Here is a 26770-nt window from a genome sequence, read left to right on the forward strand (position 1 = left end):
AGCTGTCTCAGCAGAAGAAAATTCCCCTGTCTCTCAATCCATCTTTCTCACTCCCTCTTCAGTCTCCCTTCTCTGTCCTCCACTTTTTTCTCTATCCCATTCTCTGCTTTCTTGGGAACATGATTTTCATAATTATTCCTTCATTTCTTCTTTATTGAAACATAGAATTCCTTTCAGTTCTATCTTCTCTAGTTAACTTTACATTTTTCTCATTTATTTTACTAATATCTCACATTTCTTCCTTCATTTTCCTAAAAATGCTTTTATAAGGGTCCCCAGTGATGTTTTTTAAGGTAAACCTATTTACTCATTATTTAACTTTCTTCTCCTGTAAGACTGCTGAAACCTTTGGGGAGCCCTCTTCCTGTCCGCCAGGTTCTTAACTAATTGGGAGTACAAGCAAGTAGTTAGTTGAGTATCAAAATACAATTTTCATTTCTTTAGTCAGTATTTATTATACATCTATATGCTGTAAACTGGGTTAGATACCAGGGCTTGCAGCAGTGAATAAAATGGACCAGATGGTGGTCCCTTCATTCTCCTTCATGAAGATTAAATTTTGAGCAATAGGCAACTAGCAAGTAAATAAAGACAAACTAAATGGTGGCTGCAATGCTTTTCAGCTGTGAAATAAACTGGGGTGATATGAGGGTACCTCCTTTAGACGTGGTGATCAGGGGAGCTTCTGGAGGAGCAACATTTAAGCTGAGACCTAAAGGGTCAGAAGAAGCCAGAGGAGGGCAGAGGAGAAGAGAAGCATTCCAGGCAAAGAGAACAGCAGGGCCCGGTTCTGATACAGAAAAGTATGTCATGTTGTTCCAGAAATCAAAGGAAGCTGTTGTGGTTGAAGTGAGGGGAAATTGGTACAGAAGAAGGTCAGAGAGTCAGGAGCTGTCAGGCCTTTGTAGATGATCTAAGTGAAAAAGCCTTGAGAGGATTTTTAGAAAATAACTCTGTTTATGGAGCTAGAACTTAAAGGTGCTGTTTTATGCAGACAGTAAGTTGAAGCTGTTAGATAGTCTAGGCAGGAGGTGATAGTAACTTTGAGTCAGGTGATGGCAGTTAGAGATGTCTGAGAGAAATGGATTCAAGTTCATTTGAATATTCATTTTATTATAATACCACTCATAACTCATATATGTGTTACATATTATGTATATTCTTTTTATATATCAAATATTATGTATACTTAAGAGTGAGTAGGCATTGGAGATATTTTAGACAAGTTTAGAGAAGGAGTTTTCCCCCCTGTGAAGAGGGAAGGAAAAATGGAGCAGCAACTGAAGAAAGGAGTCAAGAAACACTGCCAGCCCTGGGGGGGGGGTCTGTGGTCCCAGCCAGTCTAGAGGCTGGAAGGGTGTCAGGGGTAGGGATGGAACTGCTTGAGCTCCGGGATTGAAGGCTGCAGAGAGCTATGATCATGATCGCACCACTGCATTCCAGCCCAAGTGACAGAGAGAGACCGCCTGTCTCTTAAAAATAATATTAAAATTAAAGAAAAAGAGCACCCATTTTATTTTGGAGATGGAGGTTTCTGTGGCATGTGTGAGTGTTAATAGGATTTTACCTCAGTGGAGAGGTAGAAATCGGTATTACCAAAGACAGCATCACTGAAAGACGAAATTGAGGAAGTTAAAGGAGATAAAATCAGGAATGTTAAAGAAGAAATTTACCTTGAATAGGGAGGCCACTCGTGTGTTGTAACACTGGGGATGATGGACAAGATGGGTGCCCACATGGGTCCACTGATGATGGGATGATGTTGTGATGGTTGCCATGTTTTCTAATGTGCAAGGCAAGATCATCAGCTTATAGTGAGGAAAGAGTCATGAGAGAAGAAAACTTATATTTCCTTCAGTACTTATAGACTATACATATTTATTACGTCTATTTTTCTGGTTTAGCAAATTATATTTAACTAGGAATTGTTCTATTTAATCTGAGTGTTAATCTTACTGGCATGCCTCTTCATTATCTTTTAAATGTTCATATGGATCTGAAGGGATGGTCCTCTTTCTGTTATCTTAGTCTCGCTAGAGTTTATTTGCTCTGAAAGAACCATTTGTAATCTTTTGTCATTATATTTTATCTGTTTTATTACTTTCTGCTCTTTATTATTTCATTTTTTTACCTTCTGAAGGTTTAATTTGTGGGTCTTTTGTAACTTCTTGAATTGGATACTTGTATCATTGATTCTTGATCATTCTAATTATTAAAGCTATCAGGAATATATCACACTTTTTATGTAGCATCCTCATAATTTTTGAGTTCAATATATTTAATGATTTCTATTGTGGTATCTGTGACCTTTGAGTTATTTAGAAGTGTTTTGTTTGTTTGTTTTTATTTTTTGTGTTTTTTGTTTGTTTGTTTGTTTTTCTTTTGTTTTTAGAGACAGAGTCTCACTTTGTCGCCCTGGGTAGGTGCCCTGGCGTCACAGCTCACAGCAACCTCCAGCTCTTGGGCTTAGGCAATTCTCTTGCCTCAGCCTCCCGAGTAGCTGGGACTACAGGCACCCACTACAACACCTGGCTATTTTTTGTTGCAGTTTGGCTGGGGCCGAGTTTGAACTCAACCACCCTTAGTATATGGGGCCAGTGCCCTACTCACTGAGCCACAGATGCTGCCCTAGAAGTGTTTTTCTTAATTTGTACCATTTGGGTATTTTCTGCTAATCTTACTGTCTTTAATACTCCTCTGGTCAGAAAACATGCTATGTATTCTTTAACTTTTGCAGGTTTCTTCAAACTTGCTTTATTTACCACAGTGTCAATTTTTGGAAACATTTTCTGCATACTTGAAAAAACTGTATAGTCTTGGTACTGAGTTCAGTGTTGTAGATATGTCAAGAGGTTGAGTTCCTTAATTATGTTGCTAAAGTGTATATACTTAAAACTTATTCTATTGCTTAAGAAAGATTTTTTTTAAGTCTTCAAGGGAGACTGTAAATTTGTTTCTTATCTTAGTTCATTTAATTTTTTATGTATTTCAAAGCTATGTTATTTAAAAAATGTGAAGTTAGAATTATTACATCCTTCTTGTAAATTGTCATTATGAAAAATGATTTACCTGTTAATGGTTTTTGTGTTAAAGTCTGTTTTGCCAGTATTTCTACAGCATCTTTCCTTATTGTTTGTATAGTGTATCTTTTTTCATCTGTTCACCTACACTTTCTTTTATAAGTAGCATATTGTTAATTTTTTTAATCTATCTGACAGTTTGCGTCTTTGGAGTGTTCAGTTCATTTGTAAGTAATACATTACATAATCTGTTAACTATACCATTTAACTGTGAAAGTGTTTTGCCTTTTCTGTAATCTTTATCTTCCCACTCATGCCTTCCTTTGGATTTATCTCCCTTTATTGTTATTTTTGCCCCCTCTAGTCACTTTGTAGTTATAACATTTTTAATACTGGTTCAGTGGTTAACACTGAGATTAAAGCATACCTCCTTGGCTGGGCACGGTGGCTCACGCCTGTAATTCTAGCACTCTGGGAGGCCAATGGGGGTGGATTCCCTTAGATCAGGAGTTCAAGACCAGTCTGAGCAAGAGCGAAATGCCTTCTCTAATAAACACACAAAAACTTTCTGAGCATTGTGGCAGGTGCCTATAGTCCCAGCTACTTGGGAGGCTGAGGCAAGAAGATTGCTTGAGCCCAAGAGTTTGACGTTGCTGTGAGCTATGATGCCATGGCACTCTACCCAGGATGACAAAGTCAGACTTTGTCTCAAAAAAACAAAATAAATTTTTTAAAGCATGTATTTGATTCAATAGTCTAATACAGGTTTTTCCTTCTTCCCAAGCAACACAAGCACTTTAAAACAGCTTATTCCATTTAACCTCACATATATTTTTGAAGTTTTGTGTTTTAATTCTATGTATGTCAGATCACATATTCATTTAAACTGACCCATATTTTTACCTTTCCTCTCTCATTTTTTCATTGGTGACCTTACATTTGAGATTATTTTTCTTCTACCTAAAGAACACCCTTTAATATTTCCTTTTATTCATATATGCATGTGTCACATTCTTTCTCTGCCTAAAATATCTTTATTTGACCTTTATTTTTGGAGAATCTTTTTTGGTAAGTTTAGAATTTTAGGTTGGCAGTTATATTCTTTCAGCATTTCAAAGGTATCATTTCATTGTTTGCTGTCTTATATAAAATCTGTTGTGGCCAGGTGCGGTGGCTCAGATCTGTAATCCTAGCACTCTGGGAGGCTAAGGCAAGTGGATTGCCTGAGCTCACAGGTTCTAGACCAGCCTGAACAAGAGGGAGACTCCACCTCTAAAAATAGCCAGGTGTGACGGGCAGCTGTAGTCCCAGCTACTAGGGAGACTGAGGCAAGAGAACCACTTTAGCCCAAGGGTCTGAAGTTGCTGTGAGCTATAAGGCTACAGCACTCTACCAGGGGTGACAAAGTGAGACTCTGTCACAAAAAAAAAAAAAAAAAATGAAAAAAGGAATCTGTTGACCAGTGAACTGTCTGTCTAATTTAGGAACCAGCAAATATATTATGAAAGCAAGGAAGCAAATATTTTAGGCTCTGTAGGGTCATAAGTCTGATGCAGCTTTCCATTGTGCCATTGTAGCACAAAAACATCCATAGACAATATGTTAAACAATAAACAGAGATATGGTCCACTAAAACTTCATTATGAACACCAAAATATGAATTTTATGCAGTTTTAATATGTCACAATATACCATTCTTTTGATATCTTTTTTAACCACTTAAAAATGTAAAATAGTTGTTATCTCACTGGATATACAGATTGTGAGATCTCTTTGGGGAGGTTCATTCTTCTCATAGTAATTCTTTAAGTCTTTCTAGCTTTCAGCTGCTTTCAGACAGACTTTGTTTCTCTATTTTGTCCAACTTTCCTAATTGTAATCAGAAATAATTCAGGTCCAGAATACTTAAGTCTGACATTACCAAAGTACAGCTCTCTTGAAATGTAAAAGTTGGGTTTCTGTTTTTTATCCTTGTTAAAATGAAGTGACAAATCAAAACTGGCAAGACATCAGGAAACTCACAATGGTGAGAAGCCCTTCAAATGTAATGATTGTGGAAAAGCCTTCAGGAATAAGTCATATCTCAGTGTGCACCAAAAGACCCATACTGAAGAGAAACCATATAAGTGCAATGAGTGTGGGAAATCTTTCAAGAATACCACAATATTTAATGTTCATCAGAGAATTCATACTAGAGAGAAGCCGTTTAGATGTAATGAATGTGGGAAAGCCTACCGAAGTAATTCAAGCCTTATTGTACATGTAAGAACTCACACTGGGGAAAAAAACCTATGAATGTAATGAATGCAGAAAAGCCTTCAACCGCATAGCAAATTTCACAGAACATCAGAGAATTCATACAGGAGAAAAACCCTATAAATGTAATGAATGTGGAAAAGCCTTCATTAATTATTCATGCCTTACTATACACCACAGAATGCACTCAGGAGAGAAACCTTATAAATGTAATGAATGTGGAAAGGCCTTCATGTGTTCTTCCTCTCTAATTATACATCAACGTATTCATACTGAAGAGAAAGCTTATCTATGTAATGAATGTGGGGAATCATTCAGAATAAAATCACATTAACTGTGCATCAGAGGATTCACACTGGAGAGAAACCTTATAAATGTAGTGACTGTGAGAGGGCATTCACCAAAATGGTAAATCTCAAGGAACATCAGAAAATTCATACTGGAGTGAAACCTTATAAATGTTATGATTGTGGAAAGTCCTTCAGGACTAAGTCATACCTTACTGTACATCAAAGGACACATACTGGAGAAAAACCCTATAAATGTAATGAATGTGAGAAAGCCTTCACTAATACATCACAGCTCACTGTGCATCAACAAAGGCACACGGGAGAGAAACCCTATAAATGTAATGAATGTGGGAAGGTTTTCACAAGTAACTCAGGCTTTAATACCCATCAGAGAACACATACTGGAGAAAAACCATTTAAATGTAATGACTGTGGAAAAGCATTTAGCCAGATGGTACATGTCACAGAACATCAGAAAATCCACAGTGGAGAGAAGCCCTATAAGTGTGACGTCTGTGGAAAAGCCTTCAGGAGGGGTTCATACCTTACAGTGCATTGGAGAACACATACTGGAGAAAAGCCCTATACCTGTAAGGAATGTGGAAAAGGTTGTATTACTCTATCACAGCTAACTCTACATCAGAGAATACATACTGGGGAGAGGCCCTATAAATGTGAAGAATGTGGAAAGGCCTTCAGAACTGACTCAGACTTTACTGTACACCTGAGGATGCATACTGGAGAAAAACCCTATAAATGTAATGAATTTAGGACAGCCTTCAGGACTAGTTCAAGCCTTACTGTACATCAAAAATACATCAGTGAGAAACTCAATTAATATAGAGAACCATAAATCATTCATTCAAATGTCAACTCCACAAGATAAATTTGATAAACTATATTTTATGAATGTGGGAAATCTTCATTAAAAATTCGCCCACAATATACACTAAATAGATACTCTAGAAACATAATGAATGTGGAAAAGCATTTAGTCATATTAGACCTTAGACGTTATAAGAAAATTCACACTAGAGAAAAATAACATACAAATGAAAGCCTTCATTCAGATTTCATACTTTACTCATTCAACAAATTATCTTCAATTAATTTATATATATATATGCCTATTTTTCTATTGGTTTATCTGCCTTTTCTTATAAATCTTGAGGTACTTTTTATATATTTTAGATATTAGTCCTTTGTTATTTGTGTAGCAAATACTTTTCTTAATCTAGTATTTGTCATTATACTTTTAAATAGAGTCACATTTTTATTCTTACAGTAAAATATTTATATCTTTTCATTTTTAGGTTCTCAATTTACTCATTTAGATTAAAGGAGGTATCCTTAATCCCTGGATATCCTCAGTTTGTTTCTGACTTTAGTTTTTACATTCAAGTCTTAAGTCCCTCTGGACTGGATGGTTCTTCATAGAAGAACAACTATAGATGACCATTAACCTATGAAAAGATTTTGAATCTAAATAGTGCTCAGGGAAATGCAAAATAAAATGACCAATGAGAAGAAACTTCTCCTTCATGGAGTTGGCAACAATTAAGAGATCTTTTGCTAATGAGGTTTATAAAATAATTTACATTAAGGTTGTATAACTTATATTTCCACCAGCAATCCAGCAATATATAATTAAAATATTAACTATAGTATATGCCCTTAGGCCCAGTAGTCTCACTTTGGGGAATATGTCCCACAGAAATAAAAGCATAAATAATGCATAAGAATATAAATAAATAAGCATGTTTGTAGCAGTATTGTTTGTATACCTGGGGAGAGGACCAACTGGAAACAAAGTATTTCCAACTGGAAACAAAATGTCTTCTACTACAGGAATGGTTGGATAAATTGTAATATATCTGTGTTATGGAACAGTGTGAGTCATTCTGAAAATGAGTCCTATCTATATCTGTACTAACTGGCTTCCATGTATTTCCACGTTTTGATAATTGCTTTATAAAATGTGTATATAACATTTCATTTTTGTTAAAATAATGATCATACATTAATAATATATTTATGTGTGCATGTGTTAGATATGCATGGGAGTAGGTAAGGAAGAATATACACCAGACTCTTAATACTGATTATCTTGAGGGGAGTGAGAAAAGGAAAAGTGGAGATAAGGAGGGAGTGACTATAAAAACAGAAGAATGTAAGTGCAGCCTGTAAAACTGTATATGTCATATTATGTATTTGTATGAACTTTTGAGAGAAATGAATAAAGGAATGGTCTTTAAAATTTTAATGGTAAGTGTTTCAGTGTTGGTGGAGTATCCAGTATTTTTTGTTTGTTTGACTTTCTTTGCTGTGCTTTTCTGTATTTTTAAGTTTTTCTCTGCAATGCACATGTAACATTTACATAAAATGGCAAAACCTTTTTTGTGGTGAGGTAATTTATTGCATGCCTGCTGTGTGCCAGATACTAGATACACATTAGTGGGGGGAAAGCTACTCCTGTACATGAGAGCATGAGAATGGGTTCTGACATTGCCTAAATTCCAAAATAGTTACTAAACACCTTATTTCTACAACCCACTGAGTTTCATTTGGAGAAGGTGATGGAAATTCCAGATAGATGAAAAGTGGATTCTGGAACTTGTGTCTGTACTTTAGACCAGACAAGCCTCAGAAAGAAGTTTCACTTTCAGCCTGGCACTGAAAAAAAGGTCATAATGGCATAAGAAGGTGAATTTACAGATAGGCCTATGTAAAGCCTCCAAATTTTGCATGATGAAGTGTAGAGAGGAGAGACAACCACTAACTCCCAAGTCTATTAATGAAGGCTTGGAACTTCTGGGAATACTAGGAAATCTTCCTCCAAATCCTGGGCTCAGGCAATCCTACTGTTTCAGCCACCTCCCAAAGCCCTGGGATTACAAGCATGAACCACTGCACCCAGCCAAGACTTTTGTTAGTTAAAAAATAGTTTTAATATACTACTTTCTGACTAAAAAGTTTGAGATTCAGAGCCTTAAGGAGCCTTGATGTGAAGAAGTTGACATATTGTGATGCCCACTCTGTTGATCATTCTATTTCACCTCTTAATCCCCACTATACCTCAACCATGCCTTATATCACTGCTCAGAGGCAAACACTTCAAGTGGAGGAGCATGGTGAGCAGTTTCAAATGACATAAAAACTGAAAAGTGTCTGTTAGGTTAGTGGATGGGGATAACATAGGCCAACTCGAACAGAGCAATTTCAGTGGAGTGGTGAGGTGCCAAAGCCTGGTTCTGTGGTCTCATATCTCATTTGGGGTTTAATTTGCATTTTCTCAGTGGATGATGACAGTGATGTTGAGGGACCTTTTTAGATGCTTATTGGCTTTGTGAGATCTTCTTTTGAGGAGTGCCTGTTCAAGAATTTTGCCTATTTTTTTGTATTGGGAACTCTTGACTATATTCATTTGTAGGATCTTTATTCTGGACACAAGATATTTTCTAGATAATTGTATTACAAACATTATCTCATCCACAGTTTGCCTTTTCACTCTATACATGATGTCTTTTAATGAATAGTTCTTAATTTTAATGAAGAATAATTTATCTTCTCTTTTATGATTAGCGCTTTTCTTGCCTAGTTAAAGAAATATTTTCCTAACTCAAGGTCATAAAGATACCTTTCTGCATTTTCTTCCACATATCTCCTGTTTCACTTTTCACTTTATGTCTATAATGCATCTGAAATTAATATTTATATATAGTATGGGGTAGAGATCAAAATTAATGTTTTTCATTACAAGCATACAATTTATTCAACATTATTTATTGAAAAGGCCACCTTCCTCTCTCTACCTTATATTGCAATGGAACATTTATGATAAACCAGATAATCATATATGTGAGAGTCTTCTGGACTATTTGTTCAATTTCGTTTTTCTATTTGTTTGTCATTGTACCAATACCAAAAATCCTTAATGAAAACAGGCAGTACAGTCGGACCTTGAACAAGGCAGAGCTTAGGAACACTGACCCCCTCACTGAGTCAAAAACCCATGTAATACTTTTGATTTCCCTAACAGTTAACTTCTAATAGCCTATCACTGACCAGCAGCCTTCCCAATAACATGAACAGTTGAGTGAATAGGTTTTGTATATTATATGTATCTCTTTATATGTTATGTTATATATGGTGCATGTATGTTATCTATACTATATTCTTACAATAAACTAGAGAAAAACTAATAAGGAAACTGTAAGGAAGACAAAATATATTTACTAGTTATTAAGTAGAAGTGGATCACTGTCAAGGTCTTAATACTCATCTTCTTCACATTTAGTAGGCTAAGGAAGAAAAGAAAGGGGAGGCATTGGTCTTGCTGTCTCAGAGGTGGCAGAGGTGGGAGAAAGTTCACGTAGACATGGGCCCTACCAGTTCAAACCTGTGTTGTTCAAGGAAGGGTCAACTGTATGTGTTTTCTAAATTTTTACTTCTTGTCCAAAGTCATCACTGCTCTTCTTGGTCCTTGGCATTTTCATATACATTGTTGAATGATATTTTTCAATTGCCCCACACCCAAAAGCTCAGATTTTGTTGGCATTACATCAGATAAATAGATTAACTTTTGAAGAATGTATACCTTAACAGTATTGAGACAGTCAACCTATGAAGATGCCAAATATTTTCACTTATATAAATATTTTAGTTTCAGCAATTTGTGTATTTGTGCAATGTACAAGTTTTACATTTTTTTCTTAATTTTGTTATTGTATGTAGGAGACCAGCCCAGGGTATCTCCAATGCTTGGTGCTGATGAGAGAATGAAGGAAATAAAGACATTTACATTCCACATTTACTAAGTTTCATGTAAATGTCTTAGCACAATAACTAAGAAAATTCCAGGAAGGCTATGTCAACCAGTGTGATGAAAATGTGTCAAACGGTCTATGAAACCAGAGTATGGTGCTCCATGATCACATTAATGTACATAGCTATGATTTAATAAAAAAAAAGAAAGAAATAGAAAAAAAATAATAATAAAGACAGAGACAAGATAGGGCCATTTAAAAATGGGCCCAGGGGACCATCACCACCTAATGCGAGGAAAGCAAAGGCCTCCCTTCTGGCTTAACTCAGTGTTCATTACCTAAGTTATCTCCAAATTAGCAAATGAATAGTCACAAAAACAGCACTACGTCTCATCATTCTTGGGGTACTTACAATTTCAGCTAAGCCACGGTTTAACTCACTTTTGAAACTACTTTACTCCACCCTAAGCTATTTATAAACTAAGGAAATGGGATATAGTTCATAGATAAAGGAACAAGACTTAGAAGCAGGGTGCGAGAGCCCACAGCAGGTTTGACTATGCACACCGTTTTTAATGGAGGCAATTAAGTCTCCAGGTCCCTGCAGGGCAGACGGGCTCAACAGGCTGAAGCCAGACCTTTATGGGAGCAGGACAGAAAGAAGCTGTTTCAAGAGACTATTTCTTTTCTGTGGAGAGCCTGAAGCACATGGTGCTACCAGCACCTCTCGCCATGGCTTATTTGACCTAGCGACCTTTCTACAGGCTTTCTTTGGGGAAAGGTCAGGCCTCAGCAAGACATCTTTTCTCCCTTTCTCCAAGGCCTATTCTGTCATGTTAACAGACTTTTGGGGCTCCTGATACGGTGTGGTCTCCCTGCACACCTACTCTTCAATATCCACATCTTCTATCTTTCCATCATCCTATTTCTCATAATCCACATCCTCTGATTCTTACTAACAAAAACATTTCATAAAAATCCAATTTACGCCTGTGGCTCAGTGAGTAGGGCGCCGGCCCCATATGCCGAGGGTGGCGGGTTCAAACCCAGCCCCGGCCAAACTGCAACAAAAAAATAGCCGGGCGTTGTGGCGGGCGCCTGTAGTCCCAGCTACTCGGGAGGCTGAGGCAAGAGAATCGCTTAAGCCCAGGAGCTGGAGGTTGCTGTGAGCTGTGTGATGCCACGGCACTCTACCGAGGGCCATAAAGTGAGACTCTGTCTCTACAAAAAGAAAAAAAAAAAAAAATCCAATTTACGTAAATACTTCAAAAGGGTGCCCTCTTCTTCCTCAACTCCCTCAGCCTTGTTCTCCCATATTTCCACCCACCATTGTATTGTTTTCAATTATAGAAATTTTGTTAAATTAGCTCCATGCATCTGATGTTTTATTATTTTAATTTCATTTTCTGATTCTTGCCACAATATAGGTATATAATATCTTTGATATACCTAATGTATATATAGGTTGTCCTTAAAATTCATGTGCAATTTAGGAGGCTGGGACCTGCAGAAGTAGAGATTATAGACATCCTTGCCTTTTCCCCAGAATCTAAAAGAAAAACTAAACACTTTACTATTAGGTATGATATAAGTAATAAATTTTGGATAATCTCTATCACATTAAGGAAGTTCTCAAATCCTAGTTTTCTGAGGTTTGTGATAGGTATTGAATTTCATGAAATACATTTTTTGAAACTATTGATTATGGTTTTCTCATTTTGTTAATGTGCTTGATTTATATGGGCTGATTTAAAACATTTTTTTAATTGTGCTAAGGCCAGGCGAGGGGGCTTATGTCTATAATCCTAGCACTCTGGGAGGCTGAGGCAGGTGGTTTGCTTGAGCTCAGGAGTTTGAAACCAGCCTGAGAAAGACCAAGACCCCATCTCTACTAAAAATGGAAAAATTTGCTGGATGTAATGGCACTTGCCTATAGTTCCAGCTGCTTGAGAGACTGAGTCAAGAAGATGGCTTGAACTCAGGAGTTTGAGGTTGTTGAGAAATATGGCTCTAGGGCACTGTAGCCTGGGTCAATGGAACAAGACTGTGTCTCAGACATAAATTGCAGTGAAATAAAAACAATATAAAATTTCTCATCTTAACCAGTATTATGTGTACAGTTCACTAGTGTTAAGTCATAATGTGTAACCATCCATCTCCAAAATCTTTTCATATTGCAAAGCTGAAACAATACCATTAAACAGTAACTCTGTTTAGCATTCCTACACCCTGGAAACCACCATCCTGCTTTGTTTAAAGAAACTTTGAATTCCTGGAATACATTCCATTTGGTCATTGTGGATTGCCTTTTTTTTTTTTTTTTTGAGACTCACTTTTTTTTTGAGTCTCACTTTGTCACCCTCAGTAGAGTGCCATGGCATCACAGCTCACAGCAATCTCCAATTCTTGGTCTTAAGTGATTCTCTTGCCTCAGCCTCCCAAGTAGATGGGACTACAGGCACCCACCACCATGCCTGGCTATTTTTTGGTTGCAATTCTCATTGCTGTTTTAGCTGGATGGGGCCAGGATCAAACCCTCGGTATATGGAGCCAGCACCCTACCCACTGAGCCACAGGCACTGCCCGGATTATCTTTTTAATATATTGTTGGATTAAATTTGTCAAAATTTTACATAGGATTTTATGTCTTTATCCATATTGTCTTGTATGTTTTCTTTCTTGTGGTAACCTTGTTGGGCTTTATATTAAGGTTATGTTGGGCTTATAAGATGAATTGAGAATTCCTTTTTTGTTGTTTTTAGGGGTTTTGTGTTTGGTTTTGATCCTCTGAAAAAGCATTAGGTTATTATTATTGGTATTAATATTATGTATTTATTTTTTTTTTAGGTTTCTGCACTCAATATTTATTAATTTAGATGCTCTTTAAAAGAGAACTTGTGGAGGAGAGCAAGATGGCAGCCGAGTAACAGCTTCCTTGCATCTGGGCACCACGAGTCCCGGGAGATAGGACTCCAGGCATCTCTGGCTGGTGGAATCTGCCTATCATCACCTCTGTGAACTGTTTCCATGTCTTTGGACTTGGCACTCAGTTGAACTGCCTTGGGGAGAGCCTGAGCGGGAATGTGGAGAACTCTGGCCGCTGTCTAGGGCCCCAGTCTGAGCCGCCGAGCCAGACAGAGCCAACAGTGTTTGGCTGTGGGCCACAGGGAGCCATTGCGAGCGATCGCAATATTATTTTTTCTATAACTATTTTCTGTAAAAATCACCAGTGAAGCCATCTGGGCAGGTATTATCTTCATAGGGAAGTTTTTTTCATTTGTTTGTTTGTTTTTGAGATAGAGTCTCACTCTGTTGCCCTGGGTTGAGAGTCATGGAATCATAGCTCAACTGTTGGGTTTGAGCTTGTCTCTCGTCTCAGCTTCCTGAGTAGCTGGACCTACAAGTGCCTGTAAGAAAGTTTAAATTATGAATTCAATTAGATCAACAAAGGATTATTCAGATTTTCTGTCTTTTTTTAAGTTTTGGTAAGAGTTTGGAAAAATATGTCTATATCATATTATCAAAATATATAATTATTGTCCTTAAATAGTTTATAATATCTGCTTGTTATAATTTTAGTATCTCCAGGATCTAAAGTGATGTTCTTTTCTTCAGTCCTGGTATTGGCAATTTGTATATTCTCTTTTTGTTTTCTTGTTTAGACTTTCTAAGAATTTAACATTTTATTAATCTTTTTAAAAACCTCACTTTGAATTTTTATATAACTATAATTATCTTCTTCATTGATTCATGATCTTTTATTTTCTTCTATGTACTTGATTTGAATATGATTTACTTTTTATCTAGCTCCTTGAAATAAAATCTTAGATAACTGATTTCCAACATTTCTTTTTTTGCTAATATTTATATTGACACTATACATTTCTAAGTATCTAGTTAGCTGCATCAAATAGATGTGTGTTACCGTTATTGGGACATTACATATAACAAATTGCACATAATTTAACTTCACATTTTGACAAATTTATACACCTGTATAACTACCACAATCAAAACAGAACATTTTTACCACCCCAAAACACTTTACCACTTTTACCACCCCAAAACAGTGTATGCTTCCCCAGAAAATGCTTTCCACCTCTGACTCCAAGAAATAATACATCTACTTTCTAGACTTTCATACAAATGGAATTACAAAGCATACTCTTCTGTATCTACCTTCTTTACACTCAGCATAAAGTTTTGAGATTCCATCGTGTGGTGTGTGCCATATTTCATTCTCTTTTATTGGTGTGTAGCAACCCATTGTATAAATGTACTACTACGGTTTATTCATTCACTTGTTGGACATTTCAGTTGTTTCCAGTTTGTGGCTTTTATGCATAAACCTGCTGTGAACACTTATATACATGTTTTTGTGTAGACAGGTTTTCTTTCATGTTGCATAAATTTCTAAGTTTGGGTGGCTGGATCATATGGTAAATATACATATAGCTTTCTAAGAAACTGCCAATTTGTTTGTTTGTTTGTTTTTTCTTTTTTACTTAAGCAACATGTATTTATTATCTCCCACTTCTGGAGGCTAGAAGCCTGAGATACAGGTGTCGACAGGGTTGGCCCATTCTGACGGCTGTGAGGGAGAATATGAGCCAGGCCTGTCACAGCGTCTGGTGGTCATTGGCAATCTTTGGGATTCCTTGGCTTGGAGATGCATCACCCTGATCTCTGTTTTCAAGTTCCCATGGCATTCTCCCTGTGTCTGAGTCCCTATCCAAACTTCCTTTTGATTTTTCTTTTTTAAATTTTATTTCAGAACATTATGAGAAAACAAACCAAAACCCTCACAATACCATGAGTTGGCAAAGCTGAGAACAGGTGAAACAGTACACACTGTGGCTGGGCTGCAATATGGTACAAACACTTTTGAAAACATGTCTAGGTAGTGGCACACTTGTAACTGAGACTCAAATGTTACAAAAGCAATTTATGTAACCAAAATGTTTGTACTCCCATAACGTTAATGCTCTATATTCATTTGAAAATAATATGGAAGTGAGAATTTTCTCTTGAAAATTCTTCAATTAGATGTAATGGTCTATAAATATTGATTAGATCAAGTTGGTTGGTAGTTTTCTTCAAATTTTCTATATTCCTAGTGATTTACTTTTCTACTTATTCTGTCAGCCACTAAGAATGATGTCTTCACTTTTCCAACTATGATTTTGGGTTTACCTTTTTCCTCTATTTCTGTCAATGATCATATAATTTGAAGCTATACAAGGTCTGACAATGAAGTTTGTGAACTTCTCCTAGAAAAACTGCTATATACCTCATTGCTAAATATCACTATGGTCACCTTTGAAATATTCTCCTTGAGAAGCTATTCACTGGTGTGATTATCTAGTCCACCCTTCAAAGCCATTTTGGAGCTCTTTCTAGACTGGCCATCAAAGCTGTCATCATAAACAAGAAAAACTCTAGAAGAAAGTATGGGAAAAACTCTTAACAATATGGGCCTAGGGAAAGGTTTTATGAAGAAGGCCCTATCAGCAATTGCAGGAATGACAAAAATAAATAAATTAGACCTGATCAAGCTAAAAAGCTTCTACACAGCTATGGATACAACAATTAAAGCAAATAGACAGCCTTTGGAATGGAAGATATTCACATATTACAAATCTGAAAAAAGGCAAATAACCAGAATCTACAAAGAACTCAAGCAAATCAACAAGAAAAGAGCAAACAAGCCCATTTATATTTGTTCAAGAGACATGAACAGCACCTTCTCCCCAAGAAGACAGATGAATGACCAACAAACATATGAAAAAATGCTCATCGCCCTTAGTCATCAGAGAAATGCAGATCAAAACCACCCTCAGAGATCACTTAGCCCCAGTGAGAATAGCCCACATCGCAAAGTCCCAAAGCTGCAGATGCTGGTGTAGGTGCAGAGAGAAGGGAACACTGTTGGCAGGATTGCAAACTAATAACAGCATTTTTGGAAAGAAGTATGGAGAATTCTCGAAGAGCTAAAAGTAGACCTTGCATTAGATCCTGCAATCACATTACTAGGTACCCAGAAGAAAAAAAAAAGTCATTATCATAAGGACATTTGCACTCAAATGCTTATCACTGATCAGTTCACAAATGCCAAGATGTAGAACCAATACAAGTATCCAAAAACCCATCAGTGGATTAATAAACTTTGATAAATGTATATCATGGAATACAATTGAGGCACAAAAAGAGACTTTACATCTCCGGTATTTACCCGGAAGGATTTAGAAAACATCATCCTAAGTAAAGTATCACTCGCTTTTTTTTTTTTTTTTGTGGTTTTTGGCCAGGGCTAGGTTTGAACCTGCCACCTCCGGCATATGGGACCGGCGCCCTACTCCTTGAGCCACAGGGCCGCACAGTATCACTCGCTTTTAATGGAAAAGCAAGTATCCAATATACTCAATACTAATATAAAACTAGTAGATGAACAACTATAGGCCCACAGGAAAGAGTAAAAAGTAAATTCAAGAAGGGGAGGGGGGTGTTCTCTAAGCTGTCATCTGATGGGTATAATGTAGGGGTATACAGCACACTTCCTGGGTGAATGGCTCAACTACAAGTTGGAATTTACCTAACAAACACAAACAATGTAACATAATCATATGTACACTTTATTCATCCAGAAAAACAAAAAAAGCTGTTGTCATATTCCTCTTGATGTCCTGAATGTCATTAAAATGGTTTCCTTTCAGTATTTCCTTTATCTTTAGGTAAAGGAAAAAGCAACTGGGGACGAGATCAAAAGAGTAGGTAGAGTGTTCCAATACAGTTATTTGTTTACTGATTAAAAACTCCCTCACAGACAGTGCTGTGTGAGTTGGTGCATTGTCGTGATACAAGAGCCATGAGTTGTTGGCAAAATGTTCAGGTTCTTTTCATCTAAGTTTTCCATGTAGCCTTTTAAGCACTTCCAAATAGTAAATTTTGTTAACAATTTGTCCAATTGGCACTAACTCATAATGAACGATCTCTCTGATATAAAAAAAATGTTAGCAGAATCATTTTGAGTTATGATTTGGTCAGACAGAACTTTTTTGGTGATGGAGAATTGGCTGAATTTCATTGTTCATTTTGATGCTTTCTTTCAGGGTCGTATTGGTACACCAGTGTACCAGTGTCTCATCACTGGTAATAACACAGCCCAAAACAGCATCTTGCCTCTCCAAAGGTCTTGGCAAACTTTGACTCTCCTTTGCTTTTGTTCATCAGTGAGCTCCTTCAGGACAATTTTTGTACACACCTTTCTCATGCCAGGATTATCCTATTTCTCTGTATTTTCCTATTTCTCAGTTCAATGATTATTTGGACTGCCATGCTTCTCACAGTTAGCCAGTGATTTTGATGCACCATTCAACCAATTTTACAACGGTTTGTCAGTTCTCATTACCGGCCACCCTGAACTCTCTTCATCAGAAAAACGTTTAACCCATTTGTACACTGTTGTTTTTTTCATGGCATTATGCCCATAAACTTGGATTAACATGTCCCTGATTTCATTTTCACTCTTGCCAAGTTTAACAAGAAATTTAATGTTTGTTCTTTGTTCTAATTCAAGCTCCAACATTCACACAGTGGCACACAAAAACACACAACAACAATAATGAACACCACTCAGAAAGACCTCACCACATGGCAGGGCAGAGACAAGATGGCTGACTGGAGCCAGCTTTCCAGAGGATCCCATCCAGAAAGAGAGTTAAAGGACAGAAATTTAGCAAGTAGTCTGGTGGATTAGAGCTGCACCAAGAGGGAAGGTTGAAGAACACACATCAACCCCGCTGAGGCGAGTTGAAACCCCAAGGATACAAACAAAAGGTACAAAATACATCACCAAGCAGATGGGAGTCCCCTCCCCCATGAGAATGGCTCAGAGTGCCCCACAAATAAATGATCAGAGTTCAAAGGTCCTCCCACTACACTCCAGGGGAGAGACCCTCTATAAACTGGACCTACCTCCCCTACTAGGGTGCCACAGCATTCTCCTGCCAGGCATAAAACTTTATAAAACTGTACGTATTCTCTACCTGCAATTCTGAGCTCCTAGCCCTCCCCTCCATTCTCACTCTGAGGTCTGGAGGCATGTCCCTCAGGAGCCCAGATTTGTGGGTGATTTCTCGAGGCGTGTGGACAGGGCCTGGACTGCAGCTGGTCTATTGCTGATTCAGTGACATGGGAGTGAGGACGGTCGGCTGAGAGGGAACGGCAGTGCCCCAAGGCACAGAACAGCAGCTGTTTTGGACAACAATAGGGTCACCCCTGGATATTTCAAAGCCATACCCCATGTCTCTCTGGGGAACCAGAGGAGGCTGGGCATCTTCTTAGGTGGCAAACACCAGAGAACAGATCTGGGACAGAAACTCAGGCCCTGTGAATAAAGGGTTTGCCTGAGGCGGTACCAGCCTAGGTGGAGTGCACAGACTAGAAAACACACATGCAGTGCTGGCTGACTCCCAGGGTGGGGCTGACCCAGAGGACTACTTTACTTAGCCTAAGATGCACCCAGCCATCAGGGGATCTCAGCCTATACAAAGGAGTGCAGGAGGCTAGAACTGACAGCTAAATGAGCTGTGAATACAAACCTTTGCAGCAACAAAGACAGGGCCTGAGGCACAGGTTCTGTGAACTCAAAACAGCTTCTCTTTGGCAGGGGAATTAAGCCGGCACAGAAACAAATTCCACAAAGTTGTTCTGTTCCATCAGTAACATCAATTAGGGGCAGGGCTGGAACTGAATGAACACCCCCAGCCTCCATCAAGGGCCCAAGGTTGTCATGCCTCACCTCCCCCTGCTGGATAGAGGCAGAGAGCAGCAGCCTGGCTGAGCACATATAGATTTCCTTGTGATTCAGGCAGGTGCAACCCCCTGGAGTATCTGCTCATTGGAGGCAGCTGGGTCACAGACTTGCAGGGGCAAACAGTGACTGGGTGTGACAGAGGTGCAAGGTGGGGAAGGAGGCATCAACTTTCCCAGACTAATCTATTTGCTGGGTGGGTCCTCCTGACTTCACGGAGCACCGGAGCAAGTCATACTTGAGTTGTCAGCAGACCCCTGCGATTTAGTTGCCAGAGACCTTTAAACCCACCTGAGACAGGTGGTGACTGAGACAATTGATTTGGACCTTTTGAACTGAGCCAATTGCCTGAGTACTATTGAAGTGGTCACCTGGGTGTGTGGTTTTAGGGAGGTTAGAGTTTCCTTTTCCAATTGTTACTTGTGGGGGGCGGGGTGACTTAACTGCTGGGATTTCTCCACAGCTGAACTTCAACCCAGAGTAACTGCTTCACTAGGGTCGGACAGAGACCAGCTGAAAATAAGACAGAAACACTTAGCCCCACCACACCACACAGGTCCCCAGTTTCTCAGGCTGTAGCACTGTATGGGTCCTCGACAAAGCTCCAGGGAAAAGTCAAAGGGTGTAAAATAATCGTGGGACGGAATCAGCAGAAAAACTCTGGAAACATGAAAAACCAGAATAGATCAATCCCCCCACACACAAGGAAACATATGGCAGATGTAACTGAAGATCCCATTCATAAACAGCTGGCCAAGATGTCAGAAGTCTAATTCAGAATTTAGATTGCAAACAAGATTCATAGAATGGAGGAAAAATTGGAATTAGAAATTCAAAAGTCGGAATTAGAAATTTGAGGAGAAATTCAAAAGTTGTTTCAAGAATTTAATGAATTTAAAGACAAAACCACCAAAGATTTTGACGCACTGAAGCAAGAATTTGCAGCCCTCAAAGATCTGAAAAATACAGTAGAATCCCTCAGTAACAGAGTGCAGAAAGCAGAAGAAAGGATTTCTGACATTGAAGACAAAGCTTTTGAATGCTCCCAAACTCTCATTCTCTCAGAGAGCTCTGGGATAATTCGAAAAAGGCTAATATCCACCTCATTGGAATCCCTGAAAGTGATGAAGTGGCTTCGCAAAGCACAGAGCCCCTTCTCCATGAAATTATGAAAGAGAATTTTTCAGACATGCCAAGAGATTCTGAAATTCAGATAGCAGACCATTTAGGAACTCCAGCATGACTCAATCTGACTAAGACACCCCCAGGCATATCATAATTAACTTCATGGAAGTTAATATGAAGGAGAAAATTGTGAAAGCAGCCAGATGTAAGAAATCTATTACCTACAAAGGGAAGAATATTAGAATGACTGCAGATTGGGTGGCACCTGTGGCTCAGTTGGTAGGGTGCCGGCCCCATATACCGAGGGTGGTGGGTTCAAGCCCGGCCCCGGCTGAACTGCAAACCAAAAAAAAAAAAAAAAAAAAAAATGGCTGGGCGTTGTGGCGGGTGCTTGTAGTCCCAGCTACTTGGGAGGCTGAGGCAGGAAAATCGCTTGAGCCCAGGAGTTGGAGGTTGCTGTGAGCTGCGTGATGTGATGGTGCTCTACTGAGGGTGATAAAGTGAGACACTGTCTCTACAAAAAAAAAAAAAAAAGAATGACTGCAGATCTCTCTGCTGAAAATTTTCAAGCCAGAAGAGGGTGGTCATCGACTTTTAATCTCCTAAAACAAAATAACTTTCAACACTGGATCCTGTATCCAGCAAAACAGTATCATTTATGATGGAAAAATTAAATACTTTAATGACATTCATTGACATTCATATGTTGAAAAAATTTGCCATAAACAAACCAGCTCTTCAGGATATTCTCAGACCTATCCTCCATAATGACCAACCCAATCCTCTACCACAAAAGTAAACTCCCTCAGAAACTTTTGATCAAACTCCAACTTCCACAGTGGTGAAAGGATTAATAATGTCCACTAGACTTTTGAAAAACTCGATACCCAAAATTTCACTAGACGTATCAATATTCTCCATTAATGTGAATGGCTTAAACTGTCCTCTAAAGAGGCACAGACTAGCTGACTGGATACAAAACCTCAGGCCAGATATTTGCTGCATACAAGAGTCACATCTTACCTTAAAAGATAAATATAGACACAGAGTAAAAGGATGGTTGTCCATATTTCAGGCAAATGGCAATCAGAAAAAAGCAGGTGTTGCAATTCTCTTTGCAGATACAATAGGCTTTAAACCAACAAAAGTAAGGAAGGATAAGAATGGTTACTTCATATTAGTTAATGGTAATACTCAATATGATGATATTTCAATTATTAATATTTAGGCACCCAACCAGAATGTGCCTCAATTTATAAGAGAAGCTCTAACAGACATGAGCAACTTGATTTCCTCCAGCTCCATAATAGTCAGAGATTTCAACACTCCTTTGGCAGTGTTGGATAGATCCTTCAATAAGAAGCTGAGCAATGAAATTTTAGATTTAAACCTAACCATCCAACATTTGGATTTAGCAGACATCTACAGGACATTTCATTTCAACAAACCTGAATACACATACTTCTCATCAGCCCACAGAACATACTCCAAAATTGATCACATCTTAGGTCACAAGTCTAACCTCAGTAAATTTAAAGGAATAGAAATTATTCCTTTCATCTTCTCAGACCACCATGGCATAAAAGTTGAACTCAGTAACAACAGGAATCTTCATACTCATACAAAAACATGGAAGTTAAATAACCTTATGCTGAATGATAGCTGGGTCAGAGATGAGATTAAGAAGGAAATTGCCAAATTTTTGGAACTAAACAACAATGAAAACACGAATTATCAGAACCTCTGGGATACGGCAAAGGCAGTCCTACGAGGGAAATTTATAGCACTGCAAGACTTCCTCAAGAGAACGGAAAGAGAGGAAGTGAACAACTTAATGGGACATCTCAAGCAACTGGAAAAGGAAGAACATTCCAACCCCAAACCCAGTAGAAGAAAAGAAATAACCAAAATTAGAGCAGAATTAAATGAAATTGAAAACAAAAGAATTATACAAGAGATCAATAAATCAAAAAGTTGGTTTTTTTAAAAGGTCAATAAAATAGATAAACCATCGGTGAACCTAACCAGGAAAAAATGAGTAAAACCTCTAATTTCATCAATCAGAAATGACAAACATGAAATAATAACAGACTCTTCAGAAATTCAAAAAATCCTTAATGAATATTACAAGAACCTTTATTCTCAGAAATATGAAAATCTGAAGGAAACTGACCAATACTTGGAAGCACGTCACCTTCTAAGACTTAGCCAGAATCAAGTGGAAATGTTGAACAGGCCAATAGCAAGTTCTGAAATAGCATCAACCATACAAAATCTCCCTAAAAAGAAAAGCCGAGGACCAGATGGCTTCACTTCAGAATTCTACCAAACCTTTAAAGAGGAACTAGTATGTATATTACTCAACCTGTTCCAAAATATAGAAAAAGGAAGACTACCAAACACGTTCTATGAAGCAAACATCACCCTGATCCCCAAACCAGGAAAAGACCCAACAAGAAAAGAAAATTATTGACCAATATCACCAATGTATATTGATGCAAAAATATTCAACAAGATCCTAACAAACAGACTCCAGCAACATATCAAACAAAGTATACATCATGACCAAGTCGGTTTTATCACAGGGTCTCAAGCCTGGTCCAATATATGTAAATCTATAAATATAATTCAGCACATAAACAAATTAAAAAACATAGACTATATGATTCTCTCAATTGATGCAGAAAAAGCTTTTGATAATATCCAGCATCGCTTCATGATCAGAACACTTAAGAAAATTGGTATAGAAGGGACATTTCTTAAACTGATACAGGCCATCTGCAGCAAACCCACAGCCAATGTCATATTAATGGAGTTAAATTGGAATCATTTTCACTCAGAACAGGAACCAGACAAGGCTTTCCATTGTCTCCACTGCTCTTTAACATTGTAATGGAAGTTTAGCCATTGCAATTAGTTAAGAAAAGGTAATCAAGGGTATCCATATAGGGTCAGAAGAGATCAAACTTTCACTCTTTGCAGATGATATGATTGTATACCTGGAAAACACAAGGGATTCTACTATAAAACCCTTAGAAGTGATCTAGGCCCAGAGGCTCAGCTGCCTGGGAGGCTGAAGCAAGAGTATCGTGTAATCCCAGGAGTTACAGTTTGCTGTGAGCCATGTGACGCCATGGCACTCTACAGTGAGGGCGGTACAGTGAGACTCTGTCTCTACAAAAAAAATAAAAAAGAAGTGATCTAGGAATACAGCAGCATCTCAGGTTACAAAATCAACATTCATAAATTGGTAGCCTTTATATATACCAACAATAGTCACGCTGAAAAAACAGTTAAGGACTCTATTCCATTCACAGTAGTGCCAAAGAAGATGAAATATTTGGGAGTTTATCTATCCAAGGACGTGAAAGATCTCTATAAAGAGAACTATGAAACTCTAAGAAAAGAAATAGCTAAAAATTTTAACAAATGGAAAAACATACCATGCTCATGGCTGGGAAGAATCAACATGGTCTAAATGTCCATACTACCCAAAGCAATATACAATTTTAATGCAATCCCTATTAAAGCTCCACTGTCATACTTTAAAGATCTTGAAAAAATAATACTTTCCTTTATATGGAATCAGAAAAACCCTCAAATAGCCAAAACGTTACTCAGAAATAAAAACAAAGCAGGAGGAATCACGCTACCGGACCTCAGACTATACTATAAATCAATAGTGATCAAAACAGCATGGTACTGGCACAAAAACAGAGAGGCAGACGTATGGAACAGAATAGAGAACCAAGAGATGAACCCAGCTACTTACCATTATTTGATCTTTGACAAGCCAATTAAAAACATTCAGTTGGGAAAATGTTCCCTATTTAACAAATGATGCTAGGTGGACTGACTGGCAACCTGTACAAGACTGAAACTGGAACCACACCTTTCACCAGCAACTAAGATAGACTCTCACTGGATAAAAGATTTAAACTTAAGACATGAAACTATAAAAATAATAGAAAAGAATGCAGGCAAAACCCTTGAAGAAATCCATCTGTGCAAGTAATTTTATGTGGAGGACCTCTCCCCTCGCCCCCCCCCCCCCGGCAATTGAAGCAGCTTCAAAAATACACTACTGGGACGTGGATCAAACTAAAAAGCTTCTGCACAGCCAAGAACACAGTAAGTAAAGCAAGCAAACTGACCTCAGAATGGGAGAAGATATTTGCAGGTTATGTCTCTGACAAAGGTTTAATAAACAGAATCCACAGAGAGCTCAAATGTATGAGCAAGAAAAGAACAAGTGATCCCATCGCAGGCTGGCAAGGGACTTGAAGAGAAACTTCTCTGAAAAAGGCAGGCGCACGGCCTACAGACATATGAAAAAATGCTCATCATCCTTAATCATCAGAGAAATGCAAATCAAAAGTACTTTGAGATATCATCTAACTCCAGTAAAATTAGTCCATATCACAAAATCCCAAGACCAGAGATGTTGGCATGGATGTGGAGAAAAGGGAACTCTTCTACACTGCTGGTGGGAATGCAAATTAATACATTCCTTTTAGAAAGATGTTTGGAGAACACTTAGAGATCTAAAAATAGATCTGCCATTCAATCCTATAATTCCTCTACTAGGTATATACCCAAAAGACCAAAAAAGTCACATTATAAGAATGATATTTGTACCAGAATGTTTATTGCAGCCTAATTCATAATTGCTAAGTCATGGAAAAACCCCAAGTGTCCATCAATCCACAAATGGATTAATAAATTGTGGAATATGTACACCATAGAATATTATGCAGCCTTAAAGAAAGATGGAGACTTTACCTCTTTCATGTTTACATGAATGGAGCTGGAACATATTCTTCTTAGTATCTCAAGAATGGAAGAAAAAGAATCCAATGTACTCAGCCCTACTATGAAACTAATTTAGGGCTTTCACATGAAAGCTATAACCCAGTTATAACCTAAGAATATGGGGAAGGGGGAAAGGGAGGGGAGGGAGGGGGGATTATGAGCGGAGGGAGGGTGATTGGTGGGATTACACCTGCGATGCATCTTACATGGGTACATGTGAAACTTGGTAAATGTATAATATAAATGTCTTAACACAATAACTAAGAAGATGCCATGAAGGCTATGTTAACCAGTGTGATGAAAATGTGTCAAATGGTCTATAAAACCAGTGTATGGTGCCCCATGTTCGCATTAATGTACACAGCTATGATTTAATAAATAAAATAAAATAAACCTCACCACATGTCAACATGAGCACAACTGAAACCTTGGTTATGAAATCTTACAGAGGTATGCGTGCAGTGCTGTCCATGTAAGTGCATTGTGACAAATTCATGAACTTAATTGTCAGATTATGTGTTATTCAGTACATACAAATTTAGTTTTCTTATATATGCCTGCTGAATTGACCCTTTTGTCAGTATTAAATACTTTTGTCTCTAATAATTGGTTTTTACAATAAATTCTATTTTTTCTGAGGTTAATATAGTCAAAAATTATTTTCTTTTGATGACTGCATGATGTGATAGTTAGAATTTTAAAATGCTCCCCAGATTCCTAACCCCATGAAGTTTACGTGCAATTCCCAGTTATTCAGTCAAACATAAGATAGGTGCTTTTGTAAAGGGATTTTACAGATTTAGTTAATGTCCCAAATCAGTTGACCCTAAGGGAGATTGACCTCAATGGGCCTTACCTAACCCAGTAAGTCCTTAAAAAGAATCAGGCTCTCTAGTGAAAGATATTTGACACACTATGGAGGATTCAATATGAGATACCTTCACTGCTGGCTTGGAAAATGGAGAGGATATGTGTCAAGGAACGTGGACACACTTTGGAAACTGAGAGCAGTTGTGGCTGCCAGCCAGCAGTAAAATAGGGACCTCATTCCTACCACCATAAAAAATTCTGTTCAAGTTGAATGAGCTTAGAAGTGAATTCTTCCCAAATCTCCACACCCACTTGACTCCTGGATTTCAGCCTTTGAAACCCAAGCAGATGGGTGGCACCTGTGGCTCAAAGGAGTAGGGCTCTGGCCCCATATGCTGAAGGTGGCAGGTTCAAAACCCAGTCCTGGCTAAAAACTGCAAAAAAAAAAAAAAAAAAAAAAAAAAGAAAAAGAAAGAAAGAAAAGAAACCCAAGCACAAAATCTAGCCATAACATGCTTAGCCTTCAGGCTAATAAATTGTTGTTTTAAGCCAATGTTTGCAGCAATGTGTTATGCAGCAGTAGAAAAATAACACACATGATATATCTTTTTTCCACTCCTTTACTTTCAAATAATCGATGTCCTTAAAGTATATCTCTTGAAATCAGTACATATTCGGATCTTGTTTTCATCTTGTCTGAGCATCTTTATACTTTAATTATTTAATCCATTTACATTTAATATGATTAGTCATGTAGTTTGGTTTAAGTCTGTCATCTTGTTATTTGTTTTTATCTATCTCTTCCTATATTTCCACTTTCATGTATTTCTTTGAATTAATCAAATATTTTTCATTATCTCATCTTCTACTCTATTCAAT

The 26770-nt window shown here is 37.8% G+C and overlaps 1 protein-coding gene and 1 pseudogene across 2 annotated transcripts in view; both read left to right on the top strand.

The window, feature by feature from the left end:
* Positions 1-14029, top strand: part of LOC128579511 (uncharacterized) — a 35828-nt gene extending 21799 nt beyond the window's left edge. Inside the window, exon 6 of one of the 2 annotated variants that reach the window (XR_008378172.1) lies at positions 13180-13206. Coding sequence is in view for 1 of the 2 variants with exons in the window: in XM_053581569.1 (XP_053437544.1) it covers positions 13180-13208 (29 nt within the window). In the remaining variant the exon portion in view is untranslated. Of the gene's footprint in view, positions 1-13179 lie in introns of both variants that reach the window. The other variant, XM_053581569.1, reaches the window with a different exon arrangement.
* Positions 601-6892, top strand: LOC128579501 (zinc finger protein 624-like; annotated as a pseudogene).
* Positions 14030-26770: the final 12741 nt, after the last annotated feature.

This window comes from Nycticebus coucang, unplaced genomic scaffold, assembly GCF_027406575.1.
Source record: "Nycticebus coucang isolate mNycCou1 unplaced genomic scaffold, mNycCou1.pri scaffold_60, whole genome shotgun sequence".
NCBI lineage: Eukaryota > Metazoa > Chordata > Mammalia > Primates > Lorisidae > Nycticebus > Nycticebus coucang.